The sequence below is a fragment of the Mus pahari genome, chromosome 7, assembly GCF_900095145.1.
Source record: "Mus pahari chromosome 7, PAHARI_EIJ_v1.1, whole genome shotgun sequence".
NCBI lineage: Eukaryota > Metazoa > Chordata > Mammalia > Rodentia > Muridae > Mus > Mus pahari.
The window spans coordinates 31429453-31447133 of record NC_034596.1 but is presented as its reverse complement, the minus strand read 5'-3'; the positions used below and the strand labels follow the sequence as shown (position 1 = coordinate 31447133).

The window sequence follows — 17681 nt, the reverse complement described above, 5'->3', positions numbered from 1 at the left end:
GGGTCCTCTGGAGGAGCAGTCAGTGCTCCTAACCCCTGAGCCATCTCTCCAGCCCAAGGTCAATATTCTTATTTCCATGTTTTCAGATACAAATATAGGCTTCACCTTGTTAGCCAGCTTGGGAGCTGGTCAAGGACAGGTTCTAATCCCAGCAGTTTAGCTTCAGGATGGGAAGGTGAGGAGGAAAAAGGAAGAGGAGGAAGGAGGGAGGAAAAGATGATATAAGGAAAGAGAGCGAGCCCAGGGAAAGAGTACACCTCACGGATATATCCCAGGCTAGCTTTGAACTCCCCAAGCAGGCAAGGACGACCTTAAACTCTGGAGTGCTGAGAGTCGAGGCTTGAGCTGCCATAGTTGGCTTATTTATGCAGTAGTGCAGAAGAATGAAACAGGTCTTCCAACTAAACTATGGAAACAGGCCTGGAAGTTGTATCTTCTCAGTCAAAAATCTTTCCTATTTGAGTGACCAAGTAGAAAACCTTACCAGGAAGACAATCTAATAGTTATATTTCTCAAACAAGAATGAAGGCTGGGCGTGGTGGCGCACGCCTTTAATCCCAGCACTTGGGAGGCAGAGGCAGGCGAATTTCTGAGTTCGAGGCCAGCCTGGTCTACAAAGTGAGTTCCAGGACAGCCAGAGCTATACAGAGAAACCCTGTCTCGAAAACAAAAACAAAAACAAAAACACAAAAACAAAACCCAACCAACCAACCAAAAAAAAAAAAAAAAACAAGAATGAAATGTCTGAACCATTTTAGTCTGTTCTATCAGCACTTAAAATTACTATTGTAGTTCTATTTCCTGCTTTGAAAAGAGGTTCCATTTTGCAATGATTATACCTTTACGATGAAGAGTTCATTATAATATAACAACGGGGCATTCTTTATTTTAACTTCTTTATTGTTTGCTTATTAAACATACATTCTCAAACTGACACTTTGTCATGAATAAAGCAACAAAAATAAGGCAATATCGTAAGATGTGCTTTACATACAAACATCATCTTGTAAGAACAGAAGTCTGAATCCCTGTACAACAAAAAAAGCCAGGAACAAAAAGCACTGTATTCTGAACATACACAAATGTGTGGGTAAAGACAGTACACACACGATACAGCTTACTTAGGTTCCTTTATGAGCATAATTCCTTAATCACTCTTTTGTGAAGAATGAATCTTAAGAAATAAGAAATCTGAACTGCATTTATTTTCACAATATCAATGTTAAACTCAAGAGAAGAAACATCATTGACTAAATCTTAAACGTTTCAAACATAAAAGGCAACCTTAATTTTTAGTAACCCTCTAAACAGGGTCTGGAAAAAAAAAGTAGATTTTTTTCTCTTGGTATGAACAAAAGATAGTAAACAAGCATCATCGAGAATGCCTACATATATAAACCCATCTTGGGAACCATGCTCTTTGCAAGCCTAAGAAACCACCAGAAATAATGAATATACCCATGCAACACAAGTGCAAAGTTATCTCTACACATTTGTTACAATTTTTAGACTCTTGCTTCTAAGACAATTTTAGTACACCTAATAAGTACAGCAGGTCATTTAGAAAAACAGAAACAAAATATATACCCAGTCTTTGCAATTCAAAAAATTTTTTTAACATGAACAATTTTCAAATATAAAATTGCACTAATTTTTTTTCTAAATATGATTTATGCAATCAAGGTTTTCTTAAACAAGCCAAGCCTTAAAGATATGATGTGTACAAACTAACAGTAGTGTATATTCCAAACACATTCTTCCTATATTATGATATGACATAACTGTTTTCTGAATGAAGGTTTATGTTAAGGTTTAAGGTGTAAACAATTTAGAAGCAACTTAGTTAAATTATTGTTCAGTTAAAAGTAACATCACCTCATAACAGGCTCCTGAATTTTCAAACTTTCATGTAAAAATACATTTACATCTTAAATTTCTAGAAAAGGCACGTTTTATGTAGAAAAGCAGCAAATTTTTAAACCCACCAATTTACTGAAAAAGCCATTACTTTTTTATTAGAAACAATAATGCTTTTCAAGGTGTTGGCAACAGGCATATAGAGCACACATTTCATACAGTGTATTTCTCCCTTTCATTACATTCCAGAAGTGGGTGGGACACCTCCTTGGCTGTGGGAAGCTGACGTATTTGATGGACTATGTAAGCTGGTCTCCTTGTACACAAACCAAGCATTTCCTCCCCAAAGTATCATATTCAGAAAGCCAAAGATCTATGAAAGAGGAAAACACATATAAAAATCTAATGTTTGCTTTAAGATATATACGGAGTAGAAGAAAAATGAAGACTACATAAAGTCCACTGTACAAATTATGGATGTATAATGACTTATACCCAACATGTTAAACCTCTATATCTAACATAAAACAACAAACATGAAAACCTTTCATTTCTGCCTGTAGAACTTCTGATTACATCTGAGAAAAGTGAGATCTTCCCTTTATTACTCTGAATTTAGACTTTGGTATCCAGGGTGAAGAGGGTCGATGGGAAGCCAAGTTTTTACTGTTCTTCCATTGAATCTCTTACTTCCTCCCCTCTTCTAACTGCTCACTGCAATTCCAACAGCTGGAGCCAGAATTTTACTTTACATCCTACCCTGATCAACACATAAGAATTTTCTTTCCACATACTCATAGGACTAGATGAAATTTCAGAGGGAACAAACTGAACCTACCTATGTTATTTAACAAAGTTCTCCCAACACTCCATGATGTGACTTATGAAGTAAGAGTAGAATAAGAAGCTTGCAGTACTATGGAACTAAAGAGCAAATGCTTTACATGTCTTTGTGTAAGTGCACACAAAATTCTTCTGAACTTGCTCTACTCAAAGCACTCTGTTAAGCTCCAAGTTGTGACTTTGAAATTACAAAGTTATAAACACGAATGTGGGTAAATTGCTATATAAGGCAGTGCTGGCATCAACTTATATAAAAAGTATTTTCTTGAAAAAGCCTTCCAAAATATAAAATGTTCAACATTATTGATAATAAACTTCAGTTTGTTGAAATAGAAAAATATTCAATGAATTTCATATATTAAGTTTTATGGATTTAAGAAACTTTAAAACTATTAGAGTTTTATGCATTCTTAGTAAAGCAGACTTAAAGAGAACAGAGTCAAAGTCAGATCTGGTTCAAAAGCTGTGTCTCCTAAGGAATATAATGCATGATCTATATATGCTTTCTTAGCTGTACAGTGAAGCTAACAATACCATCTTTCATATTCCCCTCAGAATGGCTGAGTACTATACCACAGTGGGTGGTACATCATTATTAGTATCTTCTAGTCTTTATAGCTTGGTTACAGGTCATACTTTCCATATATATATATATATATATATATATCCATCCTAATTAGAACCCAAATGGCTGAATAAAATCAGAATCAATTTATTCAGATTACTAAAGTTACTACGTTCTTAAATGTTGTTCTAGTAAATGAAACAACACCAAGTGTCAGACACTTACCACAGATACATTCAGGGACCCCATACTAGTCACGGAGACAAAGTAACACGACACACCTGAACTACAAGGTTCAAGCTCCTCAATGATTCTGTGTCCAGAAGCTACTTTAATATCTGTAAGAGCTTTAGCCCAAGCTGACGAACTCACCAACCACAAAAAAGTAGCAACAAGAGTAACAATAAAGTCCTAAAGAAAAAAAAGCAGTTAGTGCACTATCAACTTAAAAGTAGCACATTTCATATCAGCAATAAAAAAAATCAGGGTTCTGTTTAATTCCATGGTATCAAGAAATGGATGGTCTTCATAACTTACTCTGTATAAAAGGTCACATTTAGTCACCATTGGTATTTACTGTCTCTAGCACCATGCCAGAGACATAATAAAACTTAATCATTTCCTTATAAGTCTGTAACTTAAACTTTTATTTATATTTGAGGCAGGGTTTTGTGAGCCCTGAACTCAGAGCAATCTTTTCCCTTCCTTGCAAGAATGGCTGCGTATTCCTTTTTTTTTTTTTTTTTTAACTTTTTATTTTCTATTTTTATTTCTAATTTTGGTGAGTGTGCACACCTACATGTGTTCACATGGGGGAACAGGAGTAAGTCAGTGTCTTCCTCTGTTGTTCTCAACCTTATCTGTTTGAGACAGGGTCTCTTACTGACCTGACATTCCTCTTTATGAATTAGGTCGTCTAGCCAGCAAGCCTCCAGGTCCCACCTATCTCTCTCTGTACTCCACACTAAAACTGGGGGCCCACATGGCATGAGTGCTGGAGATTTAAACTCAGATCCTGTTGCTTTCACAAGTGCCCTTTATCCACCAAACCATCTCTAGCCCTTAAGTCCACTTTTTATGTAAAAAGGCAATGTTTTGCAAATTATCAGCATAATCTTGACCATCTACTTCTAGAGTCACATTTATTCTGCTGTCAACAATTAAGTGCATTTCTCCATATCTTTCTTGTTTTGCTTTTTTGAGACAGTATTACAATGTAGGACTGGCTGGCCTAGAACTGAATATATAGGCTAGGCTGGCCTCCAGCTCACATCTGCCTCTGCTTCCAGGGAATTAAAGGCATGCACCACCAGACCAGACGTTTTGTCCATTCCATAATCTCTGTTGATCATCATCATTGCAAGTTGCTGACCCTGCTAAGAACTATAAACTGACACTATCAGTTTTTCTTTTTTAACTGTTACTCAACTTTACTCACATCATTATATTCTGTTACAACCCCTTGCATACACAAATAAACTCCCTTATCCTCCTATATTCAGATAAAATTCTAAGACTTGTCAAAAATAATTCTCCAAGAAATCAATTAATGAAGTAGTTAAAAAATACAACCAAGTCTTTTAAGTTTTAAGACTGTTCATTGTATTGGGAGCTAGAAAAATGGCTCAATAGTTAAAAAGCAATGTCTATACTTCCAGAAGACCCAACTTCAATTCCCAGCACCCATATGGTGGCTCATAACTGTCTTTAATTCCAGTTTCTGGTAATTTGACACCCTCTTCTCGTCTTTGTGGGGCCAGCAGGCATGTGGTGCACAAACACCTATGCACATAAAAAAATTTAAAACTATGGGGTTTTTTAATTAGGGAGGAAGAGGAAGCTAAATATAGAAGCAAGGTAAAAATAGCAGGATGTCTGAAGTCACGCTGAAGTTATCTAACTGCCTAAAGTTATATAAGTCTGTGTATACATGTAGTTTAAATGAAAATTTCCCCATTTAGGCCAGCAATGTTCCCTGTAAGAGGCAAGAGCCATAATAGACTTGCTAACAGAAACTCTACACCAGGCATAAAATTTGTGATCAGGGTTGTCCAAGAAACTTCCCACACATTGCTGTTGCCTTTGGTTGTCCCCCAGAGATGCAAGGTACGTTCCTACTGCTGAAGACATTGCATTTCTGATACAGAACCCAGAGAACCTGAGCTGGATCTGACCTGAATTTTGCCTCCTCCCTGAGGACTAGCTTTCATGGTACCAGAAGGCATCATGCAAAATTCTAAGAGAGAGAAGCAATCAATAGTCCTATTCAGCTATAATACCTATGAATCACAATGACTAACATGGCATGTATACCTTGGTCAACACCAACAGTTATACAATTGAATGTAAAGTCTCCTCAAGGAAGGAGGAAATCAAGCCTGACTGGAAACCTAGCCAACTACCCAGAGGTAGAGAAATCATGGATTTTGGAGGAAAACCTATTAACTGCCACTTTACTAAATAAACCAGCATAATCCCTAACTACATTCTAAATATCTACCTCTATACCCACAGATAAGTGTAGTTCTCACTTCTCATCAAAGAAACCTCTCTTTGCAATAGGCAGAGACCATTACAGAAAACCACAACTGATCATCAAAATGTAGAGAACAAGAGAAGAAAAGAACCCAGAAAGACTGTAAGAGACAGAGGAACAGGAAGTTTGCTGTAAGATTGTGTCTTCTAGAACCATCAGAGAAACTACACCTATGAAGTCTATCAACACGGCTGCCTAGAGATTTGAACAAGGATGACATAATAGACATGCTGGTATGGGAGGAGGAAAAGCTCAGGTGGTCTCAACCCTAGACAAAGAACAACAGGCAACTAAGGAATGGCCAGGATAGGAGAAATAGTCTTCCCCAGTGAAGAGGCCCTGATTGGTTAACCAATACCAAGTGGTTAGTTGAAATCATCTGCATACAAGCAACAATATATGAACCGAGCAGGTTTTATTTATATATTTAGGAAAAAAAAATATACAACAAAAATCAAAGAAAAGGATACCATGAATTTGAGATGGGGGTGGGGGTGGGATACATGGGAGAGGTTAGAAGTAGAAAAGGGAAGAGGGGAAATGATGTAACTATAATTTCAAAAAATAAAAAATTACTATAAAAATTTTAAAGGACTGTTCATTATAGTAACAAAAAAATGAAATAGTCTCTTTTAAATTTCAATTGTTTTCTTCTGAATCCTGCTATTTATTACATTCCCAAAAATATAAATGAAGGTTTTAATATTTAATACTGGATTTTGTTATAGAATAATAAGATAAAGAAAGAAAAAACTAACAAAGCAACCAACTTCTCCTTATCTAATTTTTTTCTGCCAGGGAACTGAAATATTGTTCACTAGACTGGTTACAAAGACCTAAATACTTGGAGTAGAACTCTGTACCATGACATTGAAGGCCACCCTGTTTGGATGTCTTATGAATTAATGGAAATGATCTGAAGTTTATAGCTTTGATATTCCTCAAAGTATGAGCTCCTGTTTGTTAACAGCAAAGTTAAGTCAAAACCAGTTAGTTCAAATCCAGAAATGAGTTCTAGGGCTTATCACCAAAGACCTCTTTAAAAAAAAATTCAGTGGAATTAAAATTTAATTATCTTGGACCAGTGAGATGCCTCAACAGATAAAGGTACTTGTCACTGGGGCTGACAACCTGAGTTAGATCCCTGAAACCCACAAGGTAGAAGGAGAGAGCAAACTCCTACAAGCTGTCCTCTGACCTCCACATGTGCACCACTGCATGTGCATGCATCCACATGTGTACACACACTGAAATACATGTTAAAAAATAAAAAGATCTGAATTATCTTATCAGCCACCTTCAAGTCACATAGTGAATAAATATTTGTGCTTAGAGGACAAAACCAAGGGCTAATTAGACAAACATGGATATTTGCATTTAAGCTTTCATTAGCTCTTGTCCTTTTAAAATACATAGATCACAGAAAACAAGTATCATAGCCAGCATTCTCTGAATTGTGGGAACACTACCCCCGTACTCCTATATTTTCCAAACAGACATTTTCTAAGTACTTCTTTTCTTTTGGAAACCCAATAAAAATATCATAGTAAGCAAAATTCCCCAATGCTAAATTTATAGCTTTGACCAAAATATGTCAAAGTTCTTAATTTTCAGGTATTTACTACTTCTTTTTGAATTCTTATCTAAGACATGTCTTTTTCTGGTTATGCTTATTTTTGTGTATGTGTATATAACCCTTGTGTAATAACTTCATGTATGGAGGCCAGAATCGAATGTCAGGTGTCTTCCACAGCTGGTCTCTACTTTTTGAGACAGGGTTTCTCACTGAGCCTGGAGCTCATGGATTTGGCTAACCTGACTGTCAGTGAGCGCCAGGAACCCACCTGGCTCCACGCCCTCTGCAGTGCAGGGGTTATAATTTGTACTTCCTTGTGAACTCAGATCTGCAATGCCTGCAGAGCAAGAACTTTACCAACTGTGGCATCTTCCCAGCCCACTGGTTCTGCTCTTTAACTCTAATTTGCTGATAATTACACTAAGGCATCTACATATTTTAAAAGTAGGAACTTTTCTGAGCACAGCACACAAAATAAACCTCTGATGGATGAAAAGTGAGAAATTACTGTGGTCCCTAAAATTTATGTCCTCCTAGACTCTAGTCACATAGCAGTCTAAGTGAATGGTTCTACCTAGAGCCCTGCAATGCACTTACCTAGAGCTTCTGGGCTCCAACCAACAAGTTAAAACATTATTTGTAAAAGATTTTAGAACCTGAAAATCCCTTTTGCCATGTTTCATTTTTGATAGTCCTGATTTGGTGCACCACTATGCCATCTGCTACTTAATACGAAGAAGTGCTATATTAAAAAAGAAAACCTAGACTAAAAAATTTGAAACTAAAATACTTAAAATACCATAGTTCAGAATCAATAACTTATGCTTATTAATCAATAGTACCTAAAGGTCAATGTTACATTTAAAACATATGATTCCTTTTTATACTTATGGTTATTAAATTTAAATAATTAAAAATTTAACTTTACTTTAAAAATTTATTTTATTATTTTAAATTTTATATGCATGTGTGTGTCTAGAGGTACTGGATTCCCCTGGAGCTGGAGTTACAGTTGTGAGCCTAACACGGGTGCTGGGAACTGAACTCAGGTCCTCCAGAAGAACTGTGTGTACTTAACTGCTGGGCCATCTCACCTGATCTTGAACTTTACTTTTATAAATAAGAAGCACCCATTTTGCTGGCATGATAATGTATGCCTGCATTCCCAGCACCTAAGAGCAGAAGCAGGAGGAAGAGGAGGTGCAAGGCCATCTTTAGCTGCTTAGCAGGTCAGCCTGTGCTATATGAGACCCGTACCACAAAACCAAAAGAAAACAAAAAATAAATACTTCTTCTATATTATACTAGCAAAAACCACTGATGAGACCAACTCTGGAATAGCTGTATGATCAATAACATACAGTAACCAACAGTAACTCTATACAGTAACTCTAATATAGACTTACTTCTGAATCCTTGAATCACATACTAGATTATTTTGATCATATAGAAAGCTCTCTATAAACTATTTCTTAATATTGACTGAAGTATATTATTTTTTAAATTATTACATAAAATACAAGAGAGTTAATTTTTTATTTAGTAAAAAGGAAGTTTGTATAGTGACAAAATGCAAAAAAAAAATCTTTTAATAATATAGAATTAAAAAAATCATGTGATCAATCTAGTCACTTTTTAAGGCAAAGCCTAAAATGTTCAAAGCTACAAATTCCTAGTTTGTAATGAATAAACATTTTAAAAGGTAATTAATAGCCAAGAAGTATTTGAATGAATACATCTAGCTTTCTTATACTTATCCAGACATAAATAGAAAATCTGCATACTAAAAAACGTTTTTCTTTACTTACCATTTACATTCTTATGATCCAAGCAGCAAAAATTAAAAATAAGTTGGTAAATACAATTTATCTTAATAATTCCTTCATATTAAAACAGCCTTCTATTTAAGGTCAATTCACAACTTCTTTAAAGACCTCAGTGCTTTTTTTCATAGATACAAATGCCTAGTATCACAAAAGCCTCCACACCATCACTGACCTTAAAGCCATTACTTTATAGTGGAGGTCTAACATAAACCATGGCTAGAGTTGCCATTCATAATCCAGGAGAGTCTATTCCCTTCATATCAAAGATTATTTTTATTTCCAGCTCAGTAGACTCTGAAGGCCTCAAAAAGGTATCAAGACTTCAAATCTAAATCTTTGCTGACATTCAAAGGTTCAAATGTAACTTACTGATACCAGTGATAATGAATATAAGAATAATAATCTGAACCAGTGTTTAGCATAAAGGCAGCCATACACAATGCACAACATAAATGGTCAGGTATAGCCACATTCTAAAGAACATTCTATTTTAAAAGGTCAGATGTGAACCTTGGTACCAGTTCACTGATAAAGACCATGAAGATCCCTGAGAAACCCAAGTGGCATAAGGGAGTTTGGAGAAAAGGGTGAGAAGTAGAAATGGGACTCTTGCAAGTTGTCAAATTAAAGACACTAAGTTCTTAAATGTTTGCTACTTAAAACTTAACAAGTTATCAAATATTTGAGGGTTTTCTAGGCTTAAAAAGAAATCCCTGAAGTATGAACAGACTGAAAATTGAAGTGAACTTAAAGCTCTTCTCATATCAAACACGTATGCCAATCATTTGTATTTCTAGTAGGAAAACCATCTGCAGTTACCTTGAACTGTAACTTACTTATATGTGTGCATACTATTTTGAATAGAGACATGAAACGGGTACTTACGATCATGGGCAGTTTGCGACTATCCCGGTAGAGGTTTGTGTAACCAACATAGAGCAGAAGGGCAGCAATGCAGTACAGGAACACAAAGACTGCAAACGTAACGTAGAACTGTGCAGAAGAGGAGTAATCACCTATGAGGTATTGCTTTTCCCAGTTCACCTCACACACATTAACATTTGGAGGTGTATGAAATGATGCCTGATTCAACCTATTTAAAAAAAAAAAGACTCAAATAAATACACAAATGACTGGACTCTCCTAACACTGAAATACTTAAGCAGAATATTGGCATTTCAAAATATAATCCCCAAGTATACTAAAAACATTTTCTTTCTGAAAAAAAAAAAGACTTAAATATTTAACTAAACCAAAAATCTCATACTACATATACCCAAAAATTTATTCAGTAATAGGTTTATGACAGATTGAATCTAAATTGAATATTAATGGAATTAAACACTTTAACATTTATCATATTAGAAGGACTTATAAAAATACTTTACAACTCACATTTCTATTCTAAGAGGCAGAGGTCTATGTCACTAATTCTAGAAGATCAATTATGATGATATTCCTCTTCTCTTTATTGTTTAAAAGGTATTTTCAACCAACCTGAAGACTCAGCTTTTTTACTTCATGTGTGTGGATGTTTTGCCTGCATTTATGTCTGAATACCACCTGCGTGCCTAATGGCTGCAAAGGCCAGAATTCAAACAACTGTGAGCCATATGTGAGTGCTGAGAATTGAAACCTATGTCTTCCAAGAGTGCCCTTAACTGCTGAGCCATCTCTCCAGCCCCATGGTTCATATTTTAACCCTTGATTAACTAGCTAAATGAAAATTTACACTGCCTTACATTTCCACTATTTATAAATTATAAAACCAATGTCATTAAAGATAGTTACTGTACAAATGGTTAAGAGATGGAAAACCTTTGATGATTAGTAAGCTCTTAGTATATACAGATCTCTAATGTAATATTTTATTTGCAGAGTGCAGAGTACAGGCCTTTAGTCCTAGCACTCAAGAAGCAGAGGAAGGCAGATTTCTATGACCAACTAAGGCTATATAGTGAAATCCTGAAACTTTACTTGATTCTCAAAACACTCTTAAAAGATTATATTTCCAATTTATTGGACAGAAAATTGAGTTTTTGAGAGGTCAAGTAAAGGGAAGCAGAGGATTCATATCCCAGACAATATTTACAGTAAGCTTGTCAGTGAAATACTCAAGTCAGAGTCTTGTTACTGTTTATTTTCCTTTAAAAGTAAAATAAACATGGTTTTATTATTGAGAAACATGTACTCTTTATGTCTTAAAATGACATAGAAAACTATTAGTTCAGTAACTGCAGAAACATGAGAAATGTGTATCTTCATAAGCTATGTTTGAGTGTTGGCAGCAGATGAGCTCACTAACAGAGCAGTCCCCATTTTGCCCGTTATGATAGTTTGTTTTTGGAGACAGAGTCTCTCTATGTAACCCTTGGTGTCCTGGAACTGGAACTTCTTATGGAGAACCAGGCAGTCCTCAAACTCACTGAGATCCCCCTGCTTCTGCTTCCTGAGTGCTGGGATTAAAGACATGTGCCATCATGGCTGACCTATACAAAATTTCTCACATAGTTCATGTAAGGAATGTTTCTCCAGTGGTACTATTATGGCAGGTTCTGGAACTTCAGCAAGGGGCTTTCCTGGAGGTAGTAGGACATTACATGCTTGCTTTACCGTGAGATGAAGAATCGCCTTTGCCACACATTCTCACTACTATGATTTTCTGCCCAAGTGCATGAAGCCAACTTAGTATGGTGCAGCCTCTAAAACTGAGCCAAAACAATTCTTCCTTCTTCCTTCTGTCTCAGCAACTAGAAAGTAATGAATATACTCCCCCCCTTTGTATAGTTCCTTCCAGAGACCATGACAAATTTGCAGACAGGCACTGGTCTGTACTATCGTCTAAATAAAGACCACAGATAAACATGCACATCGAAAACATTCCACCACCTTCAGGAAAACTTTCCTAAGTCCATGTGGCTGAGGCAGGGTCTTGGAACTCTCCTAACTTAGCTCCCAAGAGCTGAGACCGACGAGACTACAGGCCTCTGCCTGAATCTGGGATTGCTAAAGATCCTAATGACTAAGAATGAAGTTACAACAGCTGTTAAACAAGTAAAAGATAACTCACCTGAATGGATAACCAAAAGTAGCTGTCAGAGTCTGGTTCTTATTACCACCAACTTTAGCAGGACAGTTTACTTGAATTTCTGTTTTGCCCTTAAACCCACCACAGGTGGCAAAAGCAAAGATGGAGGCAAACTACATACAATGAGACCAAAAAATAGAAAAACAAAACATTACCACAAACAAATCAAAGGCCATTAAAACCTAAGTACATGAACATTAAAAACAAGTTCATAAATATTCTAGAAACTACTAACCATACACTAAAAACTTTATAAATACATGCAAATGTCAATGTATGAGATTTTACCTTCCCAAGTATAATATACTAGCCCATACAATATGAAATTCAGAAAAGACTTGCTGGGCATGGTGGCAGAGGCAGGTGGATTACTTTGAGTTCAAAGCCAGCGTGGTGTACATAGAGCAGAGTTCTGAGTCAGCAAGAAATAAGAGAGACCCTGTCTCAAAACAAGCAAACAAAAACAAAACAAAAACCAAAATTAAAATAAGACCTATTTTTTCCTATCAAAAATTTAAATGCAAATAAATTGAAGGTGTTTTGGTTTTTGAGTGCAAGTAATCAGTGAACTGTTGAAAACAAGAGGTTGTAAAGAAAGAGATTCTACTTCATGAACTTGTGAATCATCACTCTCACATATTTCAGGGTTTGAAAAAGTAGTTGGAAACCAATTTCTTGATTATGTATGTGCTTAAAAATATAACAAAGCTTCCTTAAATTCTACCTATAATAGAAAAACCCAGAAGCATCCTAAATATTGCTAGTCACATAAACTAGAATTCATTTGTACAACAGAATAAGCTTTTAATTACTACAAGACTGATGACTAATGAAACATTATCATTACATAGAGAATTTGTTCATATAATTTACTACACTTATATCCACATCTACGCATAAAGAGGGTAAAATACAGAAGAGTTATACATGAAAATTTTAATACTGGTCATTTCTCAGTGCAACACAAGATATAAGATTTAACTTTTTTTGTCTTATAGATTGTTTTCCACAACTAAAGTACATTGTTTTGGGTGCTGTAGTATCTGAAATTTCAACACTTAAATGTTAATGGTTCTTGTTTTCAAAATACACATGGACTCTACTTATCACCACTCCCTAATCTAAATGGCCAGCATACCAACCTCCTGGCTGGATTCTGCACTAATAGCCTTAATAGCAGTGTTCCTGATTGCCTCTTTGCCACAATTTCAGTGCACTACTAATAGAACAGCCTCTGCAGTTTAAACCCACATATAAGGCAGAATAGTACCCTTCTTCTAAAGTCCTCAAACAGCTCCTTAAATGCCTTTCAGTTCCCTACTATCTTTAACTCACATACTACGCTACTTTTTCCTTTTTATTATCATTCCATACATTACATATCTGCTAGCCAGTCACTAAACAGCTCCTTCAGTGTCTTCACTGGCCATTCCCTCTAACTGTAACACATGCTCACTTCCTCAATTCCTCAGCTCACGATGCTGATGTAATCTTAGCAGAGAGGGTTCTTCCCTACCACCCTTCTCTAATATTAAATGTACACTGTTCTATTTCTTCAGTATGTTTAAGATTGCCTATGTACTATACTTATTGTTTGTCCTTCCCAGAATAGAAAACTAAAGAGATTAGGGGGTCTCTTTGCTAAGAGTTACATATATCAAACAGTAGACACATTTTTATTTATAATTCCTATCAAAGTCTATATAGTGCTAACTATGTGATGCTGTAGTTTGGATGAGTGTTCCCTAGATGCCAGTACATACCGCCAGCCGACAGCATGATGGGGGAGTGGTAAACCTTTAGGAAGTGGAGCCTTACTAAAAGAAAGGTCATTCTTTTCAAAGAAATATTGGAAACCTGACCCTATCTGTCGCTTTCTGCTTCTGGGTTGTCTTAAAGTAGAGCTGCTCAACCAAGCACTACTTAGCACAGGCCCAAAAGTGACTGCCAACAATGGACTAAAACCACTCAAACTGTGGATCTAAACCTCTCCTCCTTTTAGGTAGATTATTCTCAATTATTTTGTTACAATAATGGAAAGCTAGATATGGTTTCTCGTGAATCATTCCAGGGTATTAAATCTTACAGGGTATTAAATATTATAATCAGTATTGTAATCATAATCAAAGGTTCCCCCAACAAAGAAATACACAAAAAAAGAATTTGGTAACACATATGAAGAACCTGAGGTAATGTCTACATACAGTTTGAGATATTCTGTTAAGATTTCATATGTACTGATAGATATGAATATTCTCTTAAAATAAATATACATGAATATATAGAGTAGGAGAAAAGCAAGAGCTGAGTCTTGGGAATAAACTCACATTTAAGGTTATTAAAAATAAAAATAATGTAAATAAACTGAACCAATAGATCAAATTAAAGCCAGAAACAGGTTGGAATCTTGAACATTTTTACCTGACAGTTTGCCACTGCACATCACTGAGCAAGGATGGTGTTGACCATAAGGTATGTCTAGATCCTTTGCCACAATTCTATCAAGAGGAAAAGCTGAATTTCCTTTAAGTTGTGCCTATACAGAGTACTGAATATGGCAGAAGAAACAGGTTCCTTCTAATATTATGTTACAGTAAGACTGCCATTTCTGGCATATAGCTCAATTGGTAGCTTGTTTGGCTACCATGCAAGAAACCCTGGGATTGATCCCAACATGGAATAAAATAAGCATATCTGTGATCCCTGTAATTAGGAGGTGGAGGCAAAGAGGACTATAAATTCAAGGGCACCTTTGGCTACACAGTGAGGTCTTTGCCAGCCGAGATACATATGACTGCCTAAAACAAACAAACTACCCTCCCACAGCCAACTTACCTTTCTTGTCTTCTCTTAAACTTTCTCATTACTTCACAAAGCTCACTGCCATGCTGCGAGGAGATTCAGACTATTCAGATGCTGGTGGGTTTGGTTTTGAGAAAGGGTCTCACTACTCTAGCCCAAGTTAGCCTGGAGCTCCTGGGGATCCTCCTTGAGTGCTAGAAGCACAGGCATGAGCCACCATACCCAGCATGTAGGTCTCCCCTATGCTCCATGCCACATGCTAGGGACTGAAGCCAAGGACTGCAGCATGCTTCGCTAAGTGCTCTACTCCACACCCTTAACCTCCTTCAGGCAAATATTAGAGGTTTTACGAGCATGGCACCAACGAATACCTATAACCACATGACTGAGCTTGAGGCTAAGAGATTAGTACAGCCCTGGCTGATAGTTGACAATAACCTCAGGAGAAGCCCTGAACACAAACTCCCAGATCCCTTCCACATAGAACCTATGAGATAATAAATATCTGTTTTAAGTTGCTAAGCTGGGGCAATTTATTATACAGTAGTAGATAACCAGTAAACAGCTATTCAATAAATGGTTCAAGTGAGTTGTGAACTTAAATGAGATTAAAAAGCACTACCATAAAAGATAGGTAATTTCAATTACAGATAAAATAAATTAAGATAAAAAGTCAACTTTTGAAGATGAAGCAAGTTACAAAGGTGGTGAAATACTTATAAGAAAAATGTCATAAAGGACTCACTAGCCCAAAGGTCTCAGGAGACCCTTTCTCAAGTACTGAGACTTACATATGAATGTTCACAGTAACGCTGTTTATATCAGAGGAGGAGGGAGGGAAAAACAATAGGAAAACAGATTACAGTGGTACACTCTTCCGACTCAGTTATATATCAAAAAGATACAGGGGTAGTCTATCTTGGCTCCCTGCTGCCTTGCACTGTACTCAAACCATCTTCTAAAAAAGATGTATGTGCATTAGTCAAAGTTTTCCTTGCATGTGTCTGTGATCTACCTGAGTGCCTGGTGTCGTTAGAGGGCTGAAGAGGGCAACAGAGCACCAGGAACTAGAATTATGGATGGTTGTGAGCTGCCACATGGGGAATAAAATCCAGGTCCTTTGCAAGAACAAGTGATCTTAATATCTAAGCCATCTCTCCAGCCCCTCATTCTTAGGAAAGGAGGAAGACAAAAACATGGAAGTATAGCTTGTCACGTTAATATAGATGAGTTGCAGAAACCTAATGCTAAGTTAAAAAACATCATGTTGCATAAGATTATACAGAATATGAAACTTTTTCTATGAAAAAAGGCTTTTGTTCTGAAGATAAAGCCTCACTTTGTAGATGAGGCTGGCCTTCAACTCACATAACTGTATAACTTGTGGTCTCCACGTCTGTGTTTTGGCTTGCACCAGCATACCTAGTCTAGAACCATCTTTTAAAATCTGCTCGTACCACACCCACAACTCTTTGTTTTGGCACGTAACTAGATTTCACTGGGAGTTGCTAAAACAACTTTTCCTGTTTCTGATCTCATTCCAATCATCAAGCATCTTGTATTGTGTGGGCTCGAAAGAATCAAACCCAGTAAAATAGCCATAAGCTACTAATGGCTGCAGAAGAATGAGTGTTGCCATCTAAACTGTGACACGCTGTAGTGTGAACTATGCGATAGATTTAAAAGATTTAAAATAAAAATACACAATCTGGGGCTGGGAATGTAGTCAACTGTTAAGGGAGCTCGCCCAGCATGTACTAGGTCCTATGTTTATAACGTGGTACTGAATAAACTGGAAGAAGTGGCACATGCCTGTAATTCTAGCATTCTGGAGGTGAAGGGGATAAGGTGGTCAGGGTCAACCTTGGCTACCCAGGAACCTTGCTTAACACAACATTACATTACTCTGTGACTTGTATATTTTTGTTTGCTTTATTTTTTTGAACAGAGCTATTTTAGAATGATGTCACACTAGTCTGAAATAGCAATCTGCTCATGTAACCCTAGTTTAAAGGGACTCCTCCAATACTTTTCAGGTCTATATTTAAAAAACAAAACAAATACTTTGCAAATATGGCATAAATGGCATGGCTAATGCAGCTGCGACTTTTTCTTTCTAGATTTGGCTGAACTATGTTCTCTGTCAGGTACTGTTATTACTGCACATTGTACTGTTTCTGAAACACACCAGTATTTATGTCTTTGTTGTATACATATTCCTCTGAGAATGCCCCCATTCCTGACTTTTTTTTAAAGCTTCTACCTAATTCACTGTGATAAAACTAATAATTCTCCTAAATTGCTATAAACATTAATCCATTCTGTATTAACTCTACCAGTAGTATTTTTCTTGTGTACCCTGTTATATAAAAAAACAAAAACAAACAGAAAGCCACCTTAGTTTCTTAATGTAGCAATTAGAGAGTACTGTACTGTTGTATCCAGTGTTGTGTTCACACTGGCAATTCTTGTATTCACCTTACCCAGAAAAAAAGGCACAAGGCACACATTTATAATAACAGAAACACCCAAAGTCATTTTCAGATTAACTATACAACCATCTTTTTTTTTTTTTTTTTTTTTTTTTT

General features: G+C 36.3%; 1 protein-coding gene across 1 annotated transcript in view; it reads right to left on the bottom strand.

Moving 5' to 3' along the window:
- Nucleotides 1-1988: 1988 nt before the first annotated feature.
- Nucleotides 1989-17681, bottom strand: part of Sypl1 (synaptophysin like 1) — a 22116-nt gene continuing 6423 nt past the window's right edge. The window contains exons 2-5 of the mRNA XM_029540967.1: nucleotides 12274-12404; nucleotides 10089-10296; nucleotides 3491-3676; nucleotides 1989-2230 (exon numbers count right to left, since the gene is read on the bottom strand). Coding sequence (XP_029396827.1) covers nucleotides 2096-2230; nucleotides 3491-3676; nucleotides 10089-10296; nucleotides 12274-12404 — 660 coding nt within the window. The 3' untranslated portion in view covers nucleotides 1989-2095. The remainder of the gene's footprint in view (nucleotides 2231-3490; nucleotides 3677-10088; nucleotides 10297-12273; nucleotides 12405-17681) is intronic.